The 17,105-nt window shown below is 45.1% G+C and overlaps 1 protein-coding gene across 3 annotated transcripts in view; it reads left to right on the top strand.

The window, feature by feature from the left end:
* Window positions 1–17,105, top strand: part of GTDC1 (glycosyltransferase like domain containing 1) — a 185,783-nt gene that overhangs the window by 39,436 nt on the left and 129,242 nt on the right. For all 3 annotated transcript variants that reach the window (XM_040440664.1, XM_040440662.1, XM_040440663.1), the window contains exons 3-4: window positions 3,084–3,251; window positions 9,362–9,535. In XM_040440664.1, the coding sequence (XP_040296598.1) occupies window positions 3,084–3,251; window positions 9,362–9,535 (342 nt within the window). The remainder of the gene's footprint in view (window positions 1–3,083; window positions 3,252–9,361; window positions 9,536–17,105) is intronic.

The raw sequence follows: 17,105 nt of genomic DNA on the forward strand, positions 1-17,105 counted from the left end.
AAGCACAATAGCAAGTGACATACAGTTCTGCCTTGCATTGCATTAGGGTAAACGTAACTTTTCTCCTCCTTAGCGCTAGGTGTTAAATGGAAGTGTTTAATAGTCTCCGAGCCCCACAGATCATCTATTAACAATAGCAATGTTCCATTTGTGGTCTTTGTTGTACGACAGAGCTGCTTCTAAATGATGTAGAACGGTCATGGCGGATCGGGACTCTCGTATCTTTCATTATCCATTATTTACGTGGAGCTACCATGATCTGCAGCACTCGAAACGTGAGATGTTGATTTACATTGGTCCCTCACTCCATGAAGTTTATCTCATTGTGCATATGGGCCAATTTCATAGGAAGAGCAGTGGTGATGCCCCTCTAGCAATGGGGACCTCGCATAGGAGCACCTGCATGAATTTGTGTGTCCCCTCTGGGATTGCATCCACTACCTCCAGACTCTATTTTAATTTGAGGGTATTTACATCCAAATCAGGTGAACGGTGTAGGAATTACAACAGTTTGCATATGAGCCTCCCACTTGTTAAGGGACCAAAAGTAATGGGACATACTAATAATAATCCTAAATCAAACTTTCCCATTTTAATACTTGGTTGCAAATCCTTTGCAGTCAATTACAGCCTGAAGTCTGGAACACATAGACATCACCAGACGCTGGGTTTCATCCCTGGTGATGCTCTGCCAGGCCTCTACTGCAACTGTCTTCAGTTCCTGCTTGTTCTTAGGGCATTTTCCTTTCAGTTTTGTCTTCAGCAAGTGAAATGCATGCTCAATCGGATTCAGGTCCGGTGATTGACTCGGCCATTGCATAACATTCCACTTATTTCCCTTAAAAAACTCTTTGGTTGCTTTTGCAGTATGCTTTGGGTCATTGTCCATCTGCACTGTGAAGCGCCGTCCAATGAGTTCTGAAGTATTTGGCTGAATAGGAGCAGATAATATTGCCCGAAACACTTCAGAATTCCTCCTGCTGCTTTTGTCAGCAGTCACATCATCAATAAATACAAGAGAACCAGTTCCATTGGCAGCCATACATGCCCACGCCATGACACTACCACCACCATGCTTCACTGATGAGGTGGTATGCTTAGGATCATGAGCAGTTCCTCTCCTTCTCCATACTCTTCTCTGGTACAAGTTGATCTTGGTCTCATCTGTCCATAGGATGTTGTTCCAGAACTGTGAAGGATTTTTTAGATGTCGTTTGGCAAACTCTAATCTGGCCTTCCTGTTTTTGAGGCTCACCAATGGTTTCCATCTTGTGGTGAACCCTCTGTATTCACTCTGGTGAAGTCTTCTCTTGATTGTTGACTATGACACACATACACCTACCTCCTGGGGAGTGTTCTTGATCTGGCCAACTGTTGTGAAGGGTGTTTTCTTCACCAGGGAAAGAATTCATCGGTCATCCACCACAGTTGTTTTCCGTGGTCTTCCGGGTCTTTTGGTGTTGCTGAGCTCACCGGTGCATTCCTTCTTTTTAAGACTGTTCCAAACAGTTGTTTTGGCCACGCCTAATGTTTTTGCTATCTCTCTGATGGGTTTGTTGTGTTTTTTCAGCCTAATGATGGCTTGCTTCACTGATAGTGACAGCTCTTTGGATCTCACGTTGAGAGTTGACAGCAACAGATTCCAAATGCAAATAGCACGCTTGAAATGAACTCTGGACCTTTTATCTGCTCATTGTAATTGGGATAATGAGGGAATAACACACACCTGGCCATGGAACAGCTGAGAGGCCAATTGTCCCATTACTTTTGGTCACTTAACAAGTGGGAGGCACATATGCAAACTGTTGTAATTCCTACACCATTCACCTGATTTGGATGTAAATACCCTCAAATTAAAGCTGACAGTCTGCAGTTAAAGCACATCTTGTTCGTTTCATTTCAAATCCATTGTGGTGGTGTATAGAGCAAAAATGTTAGAATTGTGTCGATTTCCCAATATTTATGGACCTGACTGTATGAATGCCTATTATTCCTCTATTCAAGAGGATGTCTCGTCAGGACATTTATGATATATCCAAGGAATTTGGGACTTGAACCAATCTATAGAGAACAGGGCCCTGTCTCGTACCGCCGGGAAGGGAGAGGTTGGTCGTTCATGTACCATTCTTCCCCTTCACTTGGCCATCAGTCTATTCCCGGCGGTGTGAGATGGGGCCCTGTTCTCTAGATAGGTGTGTGTGTCCCATTTTTGGAATCCACCCTGTCAGATATTTACGGCATATCCCGTGGATATGCCATAAATGTTCAGATTTTAATATCCTTTTAAATGGGTTTTCCCATTACAACAACTTATCCCCTATCCATAGAATAGCGAATGAGTGTTGGATCAGCAATGGTCTGACCATTGGGGCCATCGCCGATCACGTGATTGGGGGCCTGTGTTCCCCAGTTTGAATGGAGAGGCAGACACGCATGTGCCATGGTCCTGTTCCCAGACCATTCAGCTCCCCGCCAAACCAGAAGTGGCTTGGTTCCGTGATTGATGCCGCCAATCACTCGGCAGTCACGTACTAGAATGACATGTTATTGGCAGGCGATGTGCCATTCTAGCACTTGTGACCACTGAGGCTGCATCGCAGGAGTTTTTTTTATTTTTTATTTTTAAAGAAAATCTGTCACAGCAGTCCAGACTGTATGTCAGTGCAGCTTTGAGAGCTGACAAAGGGGAACCAGAACGGTAGGAAAATTAAAAATAGTGATGTAGACTCCTTATCTGCAGTACTATGTATGTATTGCTGTAGATTATAGTCCATAATTGGGTTGATAGATTCCTTTTAACTGGGCACAGGTTCTAGGGATTGCTCCAGTCGGCTCCCAGGGTGGACAACCCTTTTAACTATCTCTAGCTCAATTCATAGTGCCCTAAAATATTACTCCAAATAAATGCTGACATGTACTGTATTTACCCCAGAATGGTGTCTACAGAGAGTGCAGCCTGTCCGGTTAAATGGTCTCATCCACCTATATGGAATCTATGGCATTTGTACAGCTAGTTTACACCACAGTTTTTTTTTTTTGTTATACTTTCATTGATATAACCTTCTTCAATGTCTCCCTTTCAGGATCCTGTTTACCAGCTCGGTCCTCAACCTGGCTGAACTCGTCGCTCTCCGAACCGACCTTGGGAAGCTGAGAAAGATCTTGTATTTCCATGAAAACCAATTGGTTTATCCTGTACGAAAGAATCAAGACAGAGATTTCCAGTATGGTTACAACCAAATCCTTTCATGGTAAGTGTAAGTGTAATACATGGAGGATTTCACACTACTGCAGACTGCTGCTAGAAAATGCAGCTATACTGAACCAGGCGTCCAACACAAAGGCTATGTACACGTTTGGGGCATTTTATATTATTGCATTGTACTCATTTTGAGCTAAAGATCATTTTTTTCAGTTAGTCTTTATTAAAAATGTTGAGCCCTTTTCTCTGCACAGCCTTGAGATTCTCTAGTAGCAAGCTCTGAATCTTCACTAGACAAGCAGTGACAAAACGGCTAAGTATTTTTAATAAAGACCACTTGAAAAAATAATTTTAACACCAAAATGAGTAAAATACAGTCCTAAAACACACAGACACACACAGTTTTAAATGGTAGGTCAACTTTTATAACAGTTTTTCCCCCGGTGCATCCAAAGTTAAAATTGGAGCAACTTTGCAAGTACTCTTAAAAGGGTTCTTCAGGGCTCTGACTAAATCCTAACGTTCAGACCTATTTAGTCATGGTCTGTGCGCTACTGCTTACATTTAGTACTTTAGCAAGAAGTACAGATAGATGAGAATACGATCAGACTACACAAGATTTGTTTGTAGTCTGTTACCATGGAGATTTCTAGGTCTTTATAGGAGATGTGCAATGCTACCATATTTTTAAATTTAGTTGCATTGGAACAGTAACAAATGGTTGTGAATGAAGACCTTTCCTTTAAAAAGGTTTTCCAGGTGATTTATGCTCAGGATATTTACATTCGAGTAGGCAGGAGTTGAGCCGCAGTACACTAGATAGATCCTTCTGTTTCCATCTCCATCCACTGCTTTGTGCTAGGTGTCGGACCCCCACCATTCTGATATCCTGAGGGTAGGTCTTCAGAATCTACAGTGTGGAAAACCCCTTTAAGACCACAACTGGATTATTATTTTTAAAGGGAAATTTCAGGAACTTTGCAGCATTTTCAACATCAGAATTGTGGTAGAAATACCCCCCTTCCCCACCCAAATATCTCTAATTACATAGCGGCACATCTGCCCTTCAGGACGTATTTCTGCTTGGGTCTTAAAGGGGTTGGTTGTGCACTAATAGCACTTATCCCCTATCCACAGGATAGGGGATAAGAGTTTGTTGCTGAGGGTCTGACTGCTGGGACTCCTAGTGATCACAAGAATGGGAGTGTGCAAGTACCGTCGGACTCCATGAAAATGGAGTGGTTGTGTGGTCCATTTATTTCAGCTGGACTGCTGCGAGCACTGCGACCAGCCTCTCGGTTCATTTCAGGGGGGCGCCACAGGGTATGGGGCCCTCATTCTTGTGATCTGATAGTTATCCCCTATACCAGGGGTCAGCAACCTTCGGCACTCCAGGTGTGGTGAAACTGCAACTCCCAGCATGCACACTTGCTTGGCTGTTCTCAGAACTCCTATAGAAGTGAGTGGAGCATGCTGGGAGTTGTAGTTTCACAGCAGCTGGAGTGCCGGAGGTTGCTGATCCCTGCCCTATACTGTAGATAGAGGATAACTTGTTATAACCGGAATACCCTTTTAAGTCTGTCGCATCGCCTTCCGGACGAATCGCCAAACTTATGTAGAGGCCTGCGCTCTACATGACTTTGACACTTCCTCCGGCAGCTCAGAGGGACTTGAGACCGGCTTGGAAAATGCTGGTCTCAAAAAGGTTTTCCGGAAGTTTTACACTGATGATCTATGCTCTGGATAGGTCTTCAGTATCTGATCGGTGGGGGACTGACACCCGGGACCCCCGCCCATCAGCTTTTTGAGAAGACACCTGCAGAGCCGCAGCCTTCTGACGGCTTTCCCTAGGCCAGTGACGACACGTTCATCAGTCACGTGGCCTAAAAACAGCTCTTCCTTATTGAAGTGAATGGGGCTGAGCGCGATACTGAGCACAGTCACTATACAATGTACAGCACTGTGCTTGGTGAGCTGAGAGAAGCCTGCGGTGCTACTGCAAGTGTCGGTGCTTCTCCCGACACACGGGACCTCCACCGATCAGACACCGATGAGCTATCCATAGGATAGCTCATCAGTGGAAAACCCCTTTAATAAATTCCCCCTTCATAAATTGTTGGCACAACTGCTTTAACCTAAAGGTGTGTTCACATGTTGTGGTCACAGATTTTCCTGTGTCTTTTGCAAAATTACGTAAAAAAAGAAAAGCACAAAATGACACCAGCATCTAAAAAAAACCCCCAAAAAAAGTACCGTGTAAGCCCACCCGTGTCATCACAGAAAGAAAACCTCCTGCTAAACCAACATGATGATGAATGCAACACCAGGTTGTAAACCTGCGCATGCCTTTATAGGAGAAGATAAAAAATGCAAATTGTATACAGGAGGAGAACATTAATGTATTGACTTTTATGTAAATGTCACGTCTGCTGCAGAGAAAACTTGCAACCCTCTACTAACCTTTCATATTTAAAGGCATTATAACCTCAGAATTGCTCTCTGCTTAATTATTCCTGCAGGGATATGCATATGCTACATTTGGGTTTAGATCCTTTTCTCCTTTTGTAGATTTTCTGCAACCCAACAGGGCGGCACCTATTTTCCCGTTTGCTTCTTTTAGCCGCAGCAGTGATCCCCGCACATCGCGGTAAAACCCTACTGAAGTGCAAGGCCGGGAGCGCAGGTCTAGTAGGGAAAGCTGGTAGGGATAGTACGAAGCATGCCAACCTGGCCAATGGCTGCATTTAAAACCCCTTCTTTCACCTTGATGTGGTGATGGTGTGGGGGCGCTGCCACGATGCCCACGCAATCTGTTATACACAGCTGCACTCCTGCTGGGGGAAAACTCGCATCGCAGCAGATAACCCTCTTACTGCCATGATCAAGTCTGATCCTGGGACTGCACAAGGTCCGCACTTGGGACCGGATAAAGGTAAATAAGTCTGTGTTTACTGAATAGATGATGAGAGTTGCAGTACATTTAGCAGCAATAGGCACAGTTCTGCGGTATATTACAGCGGAGGCTTTCCCAATAGCTGCAGTTACTGAGAGAGCAGAACCTCTAGGTGTAACGGCAACGCCCCCATTGCTCCTAGAGGCTCATTTGCATATATTGAAACTACATGTTTCTCAGAAATGAGGCACATATGAAGATGGGACCAACACAGATGCCTTCAGCAGCCAAGTGCACAGGTCAGCCAGTGTCATAGGTACAAAACTGCTGACAGATGCCCTTTAAACATTTCCATAAGAGTTTAAAAAAATGCCATACCTAGGCTATGCTGCCCTTTGTGAAAGACGCTAAAAGCACACTGCAACAACAACAACAACAGAAAAGCCATGAGGAAATTGCATTTCATAGTGCACTATAGGCTTTATAGGACGTTTACACGAATTTTGGAGCAGACAGTCATGACGAAAACCCGCCTGCAGCACGTCCTTTCTTCCTCCCATAAATCTCAATGGGAGGCACCGCTGAGAATCGTGGAGCGGTGGGCAGGGCCCAGAAGGGTCATGTTTCTTCTCTGCGCAACCGCCACTATAAGCTGCCGCCCCACGATCCTTAGCGCTGCCTCCTATCGAAATGTATGAAGAAGGACAAGGCCGCCGTAGGTTTTCGGTACAATTTAATCGCCAAAATTCTACTGTAAAATCTATTGTGTGAACGTCCCCCTAAAGTGACATTAAAAAGAGAATAAAAACGCTGAGTAAGGGCCCTTGCACACGACCGTATGCCCTCCGAGACGTACGGTCTGTGAACGGGCCATATGTCCCGGAGCGGCATGGATCATGTGCAGGGGACAGATTACAATGATGCTGTGGACGTCGGGCCGCGCGCGGTGCTATTGTCTCGCACTCGTGTGATCTTATGAGTGCCGGACAATAGTCCCGCCGGCGGCCCGACGTCCACAGCATCATTGTAATCTGTCCCCTGCACATGATCCATGCCGCTCCGGGACATATGGCCCGTTCACGGACCGTACGTCTCGGAGGGCATACGGTCGTGTGCAAGGGCCCTAAAACAGAAAAAAAAAACACTGCCATGAGAAAGTGAGACTGGAATCTAGGAATACTACATAGTAAATGCTCCCCTGTGCAGGGTCAGTATGTGATATTTTCATCCATTGGATGTGATCCTTTCATCCTTAGTACAAGGCATTTGTTTTCCAAATTTACCCCTAAATTCTCCTTGGTGAGTGCGGGTCCGTGTCAGCGGATGTACAGTAGAGGGCTGCAGCCGCTTCAGTGGGTGGAAAAGCGAGAATGAGAGGTCAGCTTCCTTCATCTTGTATAATGGAGTGTGAGGAGCCTCTTTTGATAAATTTCGGAGCATAAGACGTCTCTCTTGCTCCATTATAGCCAATGAAGCATATCCGCATCAGTTTAACCGTTATGGCTTCACATGGAGTTAAATAATGTTCTAGACCTTTAACTGGAGCGCTGCGCCATTTTCACGAGCCGCTAAGCCATCACTCAACGATGTATCCTAATGCGCGCTGCGTTTGAAATGAAAAACGACGAGAACATGTCACAAGCCCATGTTACCGCCGTGCTTCGGCCAATGTGCCGGTTAACCTTCAGTGACTGGCTTAAAGGGGACCTGTCATCGCTCTTGACATGTCTGTCTTAGTGCACACTTGTATTCTCTATTATAGTATAATTCTGCATCATGTTTTTTTTTTGATCTCTTGAGTTACGCCATGCCTCAGTTATTCCTCCTGGAAATGTGTAAGCAAATTGTCCACTGGGTGTTGCCATTCTGCCCGTCAAAGGTATATGTGCCCTACACAGGATTGTGTCTGTGTGTGCAGGAACACACCAATATTTGGTAACACCCAGATGTTAATTTATTCACAAATTTCAAGGAGGAATAACAAAAGAACAGGAGAGTCTCTAGAAGTTTTATGCCATAAGCGAATGCAATAATATATTAAAATGTATTAAAACTATAACAAGGCAGTCATAATGGGCTGACAGAGTAAGGTTCATGTTTCTTCTGTTCATCTGATTCTGGGAAAGTAGAGTGGCGAGTAAAATTACTATAGGCGGATTTTCACCCAGCTTTCCCAGGGTCTTAAATGGCAAATCTGCCTAGTCATGCAGCGCTACAATTCCCTCCACTCCCCACTGCGCTATATACCAAGGAGCACTATACGTTCAGGGGTCTGGTCAACCATCTTTTGGGGCAGGTGGAATGGAGTTGGTCTCACTAATGGAACAGGTGATCCCCCCCCCCCCCCCCTTCCTTTTCCATCACCACCACTTTGTAGAATGAAGTCACCCTGGCAATCAGTTATGATCTCCAGGGGATATGCTCAATGCAACCATTCATTTTCCCTTTGGCGGCCACTGCAGGGGAATTGTGGAATTACACTGTGCCATTTCAAATAGCCAATTGTAATTGTGTGATGTCCACTCTTTGAACAGCTGTTCCTGGTTCATAGAGGAGGTTCCAAGTTGGGGGCTCCACTCTAGGATGCCCATATGCCCTAATAGGTATCAAAAGAAGCTGTCCAAACGGTGCAGCCTAATAATAATAATGATAATAATAATACAGTTTAATTATAGAGCTCAATGTATAAAATGTAGGCAGTATGCTCAGTAGCTCCCTCTATTGGTGGCTGCAGGCAGGCTCCATTATATCTTCCAACCTTGTGTCTATGCAGGGGATTCAGATCCTGACCCCAGCAAAAGTATATAAAGAAAATAATGGCAAAAAAATATATACAATGCAACAGCACTCTGCGAACCAAATAAAGTACAATGATGCCAGAATAATAGAAAGTATTCTGGTGCAAATGCTACGCTAATAAACTTGAGATGCTTGGCAAATCATTTTGTACAAAATTATTTGGGCCCGTCTGCCAAACGTCAAGGCGATCTCAGTAAGACGGGAACCCAACACTAAATACCACATTAACTGGTGCCATACTGGCCTCCATTACATTCAGGGAATGCAGGTTCCACATGCATGCCGAGCCCACACTAGAAAGAAAATAATCAGCACAAATCTGAACCTATTTAGCAGTGATCTGCAGCAGGGTACAGTATATCTAATAGAGTGTAACGTGGAGAACCAGTGAACCTTTAATGGCTACAAATGACAAATATTCCATACAATTTAATTCCCTAACCTTGGCGTTTCTTCTCGTCTTCCAGCTTAGTCGCAGACGTTGTGGTGTTTAACTCCGCCTTCAACATGGAGTCTTTCCTAACATCTATCGGCAAGTTCATGAAGCTGATTCCCGACCACCGGCCTAAGAATCTAGAGCAGATCATCCGACCAAAATGCCGGGTCATTCATTTCCCCATCAGATTTCCTGACGTCAGCCGGTAGGTAACCGATCACCTGTACTGTTTGTTGGTTTTGTGCAGATTTGATCCTCTGATCTTGGTATAGTGATTGATGGACGGAGAAGCGATTACGGGATTCATCAATTTAATGGTTTTCGGCCCCTGAATATTGCCTCGTGGGCACAAAATTGTGAAAAAAAAGCAGATGTTGTGCTTACCGTTCTCATTTTGTACCGTTTCTATATTGTCGGTTGCGACAGTATCTGCCAGCGCATGTCTAATCTCGTCACTGCACAGCCGATCAATGGCCGTTGTAGCGATGTCTAATTTCATAAACATGTTTTTAGAGTATGCCTGATTATTGCTATTTCCAGAGTAAAATATTTTTATCGGATTGGTTTCAGGTCTCACAAGGAGAGGGTGCCCCATAACATAGATCCCATCATGCCTCCATTATGGTGCTTGGTGTTTCACACAGTCCAGAAGGGCTTGAACTTTGTTTCCCCCTTCCCATGACCTTTGGGCCAATTCCCCACCCCTAATGAAGTTCCTCGGTAGAGGGAAGTCCTGCATAGGTTCACAACCCCTTATACAATTCCTCGGTAGAGGGAAGTCCTGCATAGGTTTACACTCCCTAATTACAGTTCCTCGATAGAGGGAAGTCCTGAATAGGTTTACACCCCCTAATGAAGTTCCTCAGTAGAGGGAAGTCCTGCATAGGTCTACACTCTCTAATACAGTTCCTCGATAGAGGGAAGTTCTGGATAGGTTTACACCCCCTAATGAAGTTCCTCGGTAGAGGGAAGTCCTGCATAGGTTTACATTCCCAAATACAGTACCTCGGTAGAGGGAAGTCCTGCATAGGTTTACACCCGCTAGTACAGTTCCTCGGTAGAGGGAAGTCCTGCATAGTTTCACAACCCCTTATACAATTCCTCGGTAGAGGGAAGTCCTGCATAGGTTTACACTCCCAAATACAGTTCCTCGGTAGAGGGAAGTCCTGCATAGGTTTACACCCCCTAATACAGTACCTTGATTGAGGCAAGTCCTGGATAGGTTCACAACCCCTTATACAGTTCCTCGGTAGAGGGAAGTCCTGCATAGGTTTACACCCCCTAATACAGTACCTTGATTGAGGCAAGTCCTGGATAGGTTCACAACCCCTTATACAGTTCCTCGGTAGAGGGAAGTCCTGCATAGGTTTACACCCCCTAGTACAGTTCCTCGGTAGAGGGAAGTCCTGCATAGGTTTACACCCCCTAGTACAGTTCCTCGGTAGAGGGAAGTCCTGCATAGGTTTACACCCCCTAGTACAGTTCCTCGGTAGAGGGAAGTCCTGCATAGGTTTACACCCCCTAGTACAGTTCCTCGGTAGAGGGAAGTCCTGCATAGGTTTACACCCCCTAATACAGTACCTTGATTGAGGCAAGTCCTGGATAGGTTCACAACCCCTTATACAGTTCCTCGGTAGAGGCAAGTCCTGGATAGGTTCACAACCCCTTATACAGTTCCTCGGTAGAGGGAAGTCCTGCATAGGTTTACACCCCCTAGTACAGTTCCTCGGTAGAGGGAAGTCCTGCATAGGTTTACACCCCCTAGTACAGTTCCTCGGTAGAGGGAAGTCCTGCATAGGTTTACACCCCCTAGTACAGTTCCTCGGTAGAGGGAAGTCCTGCATAGGTTTACACCCCCTAATACAGTACCTTGATTGAGGCAAGTCCTGGATATGTTCACAACCCCTTATACAGTTCCTCGGTAGAGGGAAGTCCTGCATAGGTTTACACCCCCTAGTGCTGTTCCTCGGTAGAGGGAAGTCCTGCTTAGGTTTGCACCCCCTTATACAGTTCCTCGGTAGAGGGAAGTCCTGCATAGGTTCACAACCCCTTATACAGTTCCTCGGTAGAGGGAAGTACTGCATAGGTTTACACTCCCAAATACAGTTCCTCGGTAGAGGGAAGTCCTGCATAGGTTTACACCCCCTAATACAGTACCTTGATTGAGGCAAGTCCTGGATAGGTTCACAACCCCTTATACAGTTCCTCGGTAGAGGGAAGTCCTGCATAGGTTTACACCCCCTAATACAGTTCCTCGGTAGAGGGAAGTCCTGCTTAGGTTTGCACCCCCTAGTGCTGTTCCTCGGTAGAGGGAAGTCCTGAATAGGTTCACAACCCCTTATACAGTTCCTCGGTAGAGGGAAGTCCTGCATAGGTTTACACCCCCTAGTGCTGTTCCTCGGTAGAGGGAAGTCCTGAATAGGTTTACACCCCCTAATACAGTTCCTTGGTAGAGGAAAGTCCTGCATAGGTTTACATCCCCTAATCGAGGCAAGTCCTGCATAGGTTTACACCTCCTAAGAGCAAAGGGATGGAACTATCAGTACAGGGTCCCCGTTTCTCCACGGACTCTATAGCAGGCATCCTCAAACTGCGGCTCTCCAGCTGTTGCAAAACTACAACTCCCAGCATGCCCGAACAGCCTACAGGTATCAGCCTACAGCAGGGCATTGTGGGAGTTGTAGTTTTACAACAGCTGGAGGGCCGCAGAATGAGGATGCCTGCTGCTCTATAGCATCCTCATTGGCTGTTAGCTTCTCTCTTTTGCCCCTAGGGGTAATCAGCTGGTTTATAGCAATCTCCGTAGCTATGTAGTTATAAACCCCCCGCCTCTATAAGAGCGAGTCCAGACACAACAGGTAATTTTTGTGCAGATTTTTTCCTGAACCCGCTGCATATCTTATATGCATCTGCCGCACAATCCACGCGCTACATATTGTGGACGGTTACATTGAAAAGCGGTGAAATTCATAGATGACATCCACGCCATTCATGCAGCCTGCTTGTCTTTCTGTAAACTGCTGCAGATTTTACCTATACAAATCTACAGGTAAAATTTGCAGCAAATACACGACCTATGAATTCACCTAAGGCTGCGTCCACACTGTACGGGGCTGCTGGGCATTTTCTGCAGCGGAAGACGGACCGGAATTCTGCAGCAAGTCCGCACCAAATGGTGAAGATTTTAAAGCGCAAAAGCCGCAGGTCGGCATTGCAACAGGTGAAATCGATGGCGGAAATCAACAGCATAAATGGACATGTAGCAGCAAAGTGGATGAGATCAATCTACTGTAAATGCTGTAGATTTTCCACGTGCAGTTCCACTGTGAATCATCTGCTATGCATGCGCTACGTTTGGTGGTACCTGAGCTTGCAAAAGTATGGAGCAAAATTGCTGGTGTAGCTCAAACTATTCTAGAAGGAGCCACCCTTGAGCACCACTTGTCGCAAATGGATGTTTTGCTTGATAGAAGACACCATTTCAGGTTTGGATCGAAATTACCGTCGATTATTATAACCCGCTGCTTTTGTATTTCATTGCATTCCCGCTATCCTTTCTCTTCAAAATACTCGTGTAGCCCGTGAGTTCATTTCATTTACGGATTGCACAGCTCCCCTGAAACTAGCTGAGAAGAAAAAGGTTAAGGATTGCTGCGGCCAAACTGAGATTTATAAAGCAAGCTCTTAGCCCAGAGTGTTTTTGAGTTATTTTCAAATGGTAATTTGCTTTATCCAAACCAAACGCACATAGTGTAAGTAAGTGATTATTTGCATGACTGACAATCATTCCCTGCCCGCAGTCTTTTTAAAATGCATAATTTTGCAGAGATGCAAAATAAAATACAAAAAAAAATAATCTCAAGGCTAAAGAACGTAGGTGATTTATTTTGTGCTGAGTCTGACCTCTATTTCTGCTGTATCCTTAACCCGTTGTTTTCTTAGTTCTGCACTTTCCCTCAAAAAAAAATAAAAAAATACTCGAGTTGTCCTTGTCTTCCAAACTGTTGAGCATTTTATACTGGATTATTTATTTTTATTTTTTTTTTGTAAAGATGGGTTACAACCAGTATGCCCATTATTGTTACTCAGCTTTGCCAGAAATTGAGAGGCGAATTTCCGGCGCAAAGGTTATTTCTGCCACAATCTGCGACTTTTTCCCGCTCACGCCAGGTCTAAAAAAAAATGGGTTGTGGCGTGGGCGGAGAAGGGGAGCGGCTGGCAGGCCCGTCTCCTTCGTCATTTTCTACACCTGTTTTAGGCATATAAAATGGTCTAAATGTAAGAGAGCTCGGAACCTGTCTTACATTTAGAAGTGGAGCCGGATACGCCGAAGTTACGAAGAGGCCGACGCCTCTACATAACTTCGGCGGATCCTCCACCGGTGCAGGGGCTTATTAAGACTGGCGTCCAAAACGACGGTCTTAATAAATGACCCCCAGAACGTTTAAAGGCTATCTCCACCTTCCCAACCAAATTTTAAATGTCCCAATACATTTACAATGGAAAATGAAGCAACTTTGCAATAAGTAGTAATTTTTTATTTATATATTTTTTTTTACTGTTGGTTTGTTCTACAGCTCTTATTTACTACAATCTCCATGGTAACAGACAGCAAACAGATTCTGGGTAGTCTGATCCTGCCGTGGCCAAAAGTTTTGAGACTGGCACAGTTTTCTGGCCATGGACCCAAAATTTCAATGTTTTGTTTACTGAGTTATTTAGTTATCACTTTTGCCTTGTGACATGGTGTCCATCATGCTGGAAAAAGCATTGTTCATCACCAGATTGCTGCTGGGTGGTTGGGAGAAGTTGCTCTTGGAGGATGTTTTGATCCCATTCTTTATACGTGGCAGTGTTCTTGGGTAAAACTGTGAGTGAGCCCGCTGCCTTAGATGAGAGGCAGCCCCACACATGAATGGTCTCAGGACACTTTAGTGTTGGCATCACACAGGACTCCTGGTGGTGCTCACCTTTCCTTCTCCAGACAATCATTTTTGAAAATGTCCCAAAAAGTCTGAAGATGCTTCACCAGAGAAAATAACTTTAACCCTGTCCTCTGAAGTCCAATCCCTATACTTCTTCCTGCTCAGTTTGTCCTTGATGTTGAACCTCTCTCCTTGAAGTTCTTGATGATCCAATAAATGGCTGATTTAGGTGCAGTCTTACAAGCAGCAATGTCTTTGCCTATGAAGCCCTTTCGATGCAAGGCAATAATGACTGCACTTGTTTTCTTGGTGGTAACCATGGTTAACAGAGGAAGACAATGATTTAATGCATCCCCCCCTTTTAAAGCAACCAGCCTCCTCTTCTAATTCAGTCTGTATGACAAAGTGATATCTGTGCAAGATTGGTAAGGCGAAATATCCAGCCCTGTCAATCAAGAGTCAAGGGTAACGTCTTCACCAGCCAGGGACTACCCCTCACAGGTGAACTGTTGTTGAGGAGATAAATCAATCCGCTCATCTCTAACTAAGAGTAAACTATTTGCGAAGATAGAGATATTCTTTAAATGTACCTCGCCACTCCTTCCACTGTCGTTCTGATGGTGCCCAGGTCCCTGCTGTGCTCTGCTTCCTCCTGACATCTCAACACAGAACTGGCTGAGGCCAATCATTGCTTAAAGGGGGTTGTCCCATGAAAAATATTCTACAGATTTCAAACCGCCACTGAGCTATTCAATGAAATCTAGCTGTATAGCGCCACCTGCTGTTTAGTCTTTTTCTAATTTCTCTGTCCTGCTCACTGAAACAGAAGCACATGCTCAGTTCCATCCTTCAACTGTCACCTGCTGCAGCAGAAAGGACACGCCTCTGTGAGAGGACACGCCCCTTTAGCTGACAGTTTGAACTAAATCTTGCAGAACAATTGGAGCAATGAATGAGGAGATGTGGATCTATGTGAAGTACAGGGCTAGTTCTAGCTTAGTTAGAAAGAGTTTGACGTGTACTAGATTATGTATGATTTTCCTGGGATAACCCCTTTAGGCTCCATTCACACGTCCGCAAATGGGTCCGCATCCGTTTCGCAATTTGGTGGAACGGGTGCGGACCCATTCATTTTCTATGGGGACGGAATGGATGCGGACAGCACACAGTGTGCTGTCCGCATTTGCGGAGTGTGGCCCCGATCCTCGGGTCCGCAGCTCCGCAAAAGATAGAACATGTCCTATTCTTGTCCGCAGCTTGCGGACAAGAATAGGCATTTCTATAGGGGTGCTGGGCGGGTGTGTTGCGGATCCGCAATTTGCGGGTCCGCAACACACCACGGACGTGTGAATGGAGCCTTAAGAATGACTCTTGAGCAGGGAATGAACCTTGGAGCATCAAGACTCATGTCGAGGAAAAATTAATCCGACACGGAGAATGCCTTTGTCAATATGGCCACAAAACGTTTCGGATGTTTGTTGCTCCACCTGGCGCGCTGCTCGGTAGAAGTGTCTGAAAATTGCTCAGCATCAATCCCCTCATCCGAATTTGCTCTAGAATATGATGACGCTGCAGACGGCCGGCGGCGAGGCACAGAATAACTGTGAATATTTTATGGTGCAGAAAAGTGTTCTTGTTACCGATCTGTTATTTTACACTACACCTTTTGCATTTTTTAGAAGTCTGAGAACAATACAACCACAATACAGCACTCGTCTTGGTTCATTCCGGCCCTGGGTAATGGAAAACCCATGTTCAAATAAAAAGCAGCGGATTGGGGTTTCCGTGTTTTATATTCCAACAAATACTATCATGACGATAACATAATGGCATCGTCTTATCTCAGATTCCCAACAAAATCCTGCTGCAAGATAAAGAACTAGGTCGTGTCACCTAGAGGACTGGTAAAGCTAGGTGACACCGTTCTGCCGAAAGACGTTTCAGCCCATGAACTAACATGGAGTTGCACTTAATTTTTAGTTCAGGGCATCTAGGACACCTGGGCACTCAAAAGATGTAGTTAAAGTGAACCCATCATGTTGCTATCTGAGAGCAGCTTAGAATAATGGAGGAGATGCTGAGCTCGGGGAGATATCGTTTTCTATTATTTGATTTAGTATTTTCATGTAAAAGTTACTTGTATAGGAAGTCCCGAACTCAGCATCTCCTACTCTATGATATGCTGCCCACATATATGACTAGAGATGAGCGAAGTTTCAAAAAATTGGATTCGGCAACTTCCCCGAAGATAGCTAAGAATTTTGATTTGTTTCAAATTTATTTGTCACGAATCACTATAAATCAGGTATACCCAGGCCACTTTGCCTTAGCGTACGGCCACACGGAGCGGCCATGCCGTGGTGAAGAACCGCTCGGCCAATTGCCTTTCATTTAATAATGAAGTTCGCACTGTATGGTCCTTCTTCATTGTTAATAGCGGCACCTTTAAACAGGGGCTGTTGCTGTTACGGAGTTTGGCTGGTTAGGTGGGGGCACAATATGCATATTATTACTGTTCTTGCCTGCAATCTCCTGCAGGTTATTTGACAGTAAACACAGAATAGTAATCAGCTCTGGCATACCCACTTCTCCAACCCCAGCGCTCCCCTGCCCTACAGGTGGGAGCCCTTCTTCTGCCATCTGCTTTTTTCCTCCTTTTCCACATCATCTAATGTCGATGAGAATATGTCATCAGAAACATCCAGCAACTCCTCTCTCTGCATCTTGCTGACCTTTCTAGGACATGGAGGATGATTTAGAAGAAGTAAAGCCAGCAAAAGATGGTCAACATTAAGACCTGGCCCCTCTAAGGGGTGCAGACTGGATGGTATTGGTTGGTACACTGGCACC

This window comes from Bufo bufo, chromosome 7 (assembly GCF_905171765.1).
Source record: "Bufo bufo chromosome 7, aBufBuf1.1, whole genome shotgun sequence".
Classification (NCBI taxonomy): Eukaryota; Metazoa; Chordata; class Amphibia; order Anura; family Bufonidae; genus Bufo; species Bufo bufo.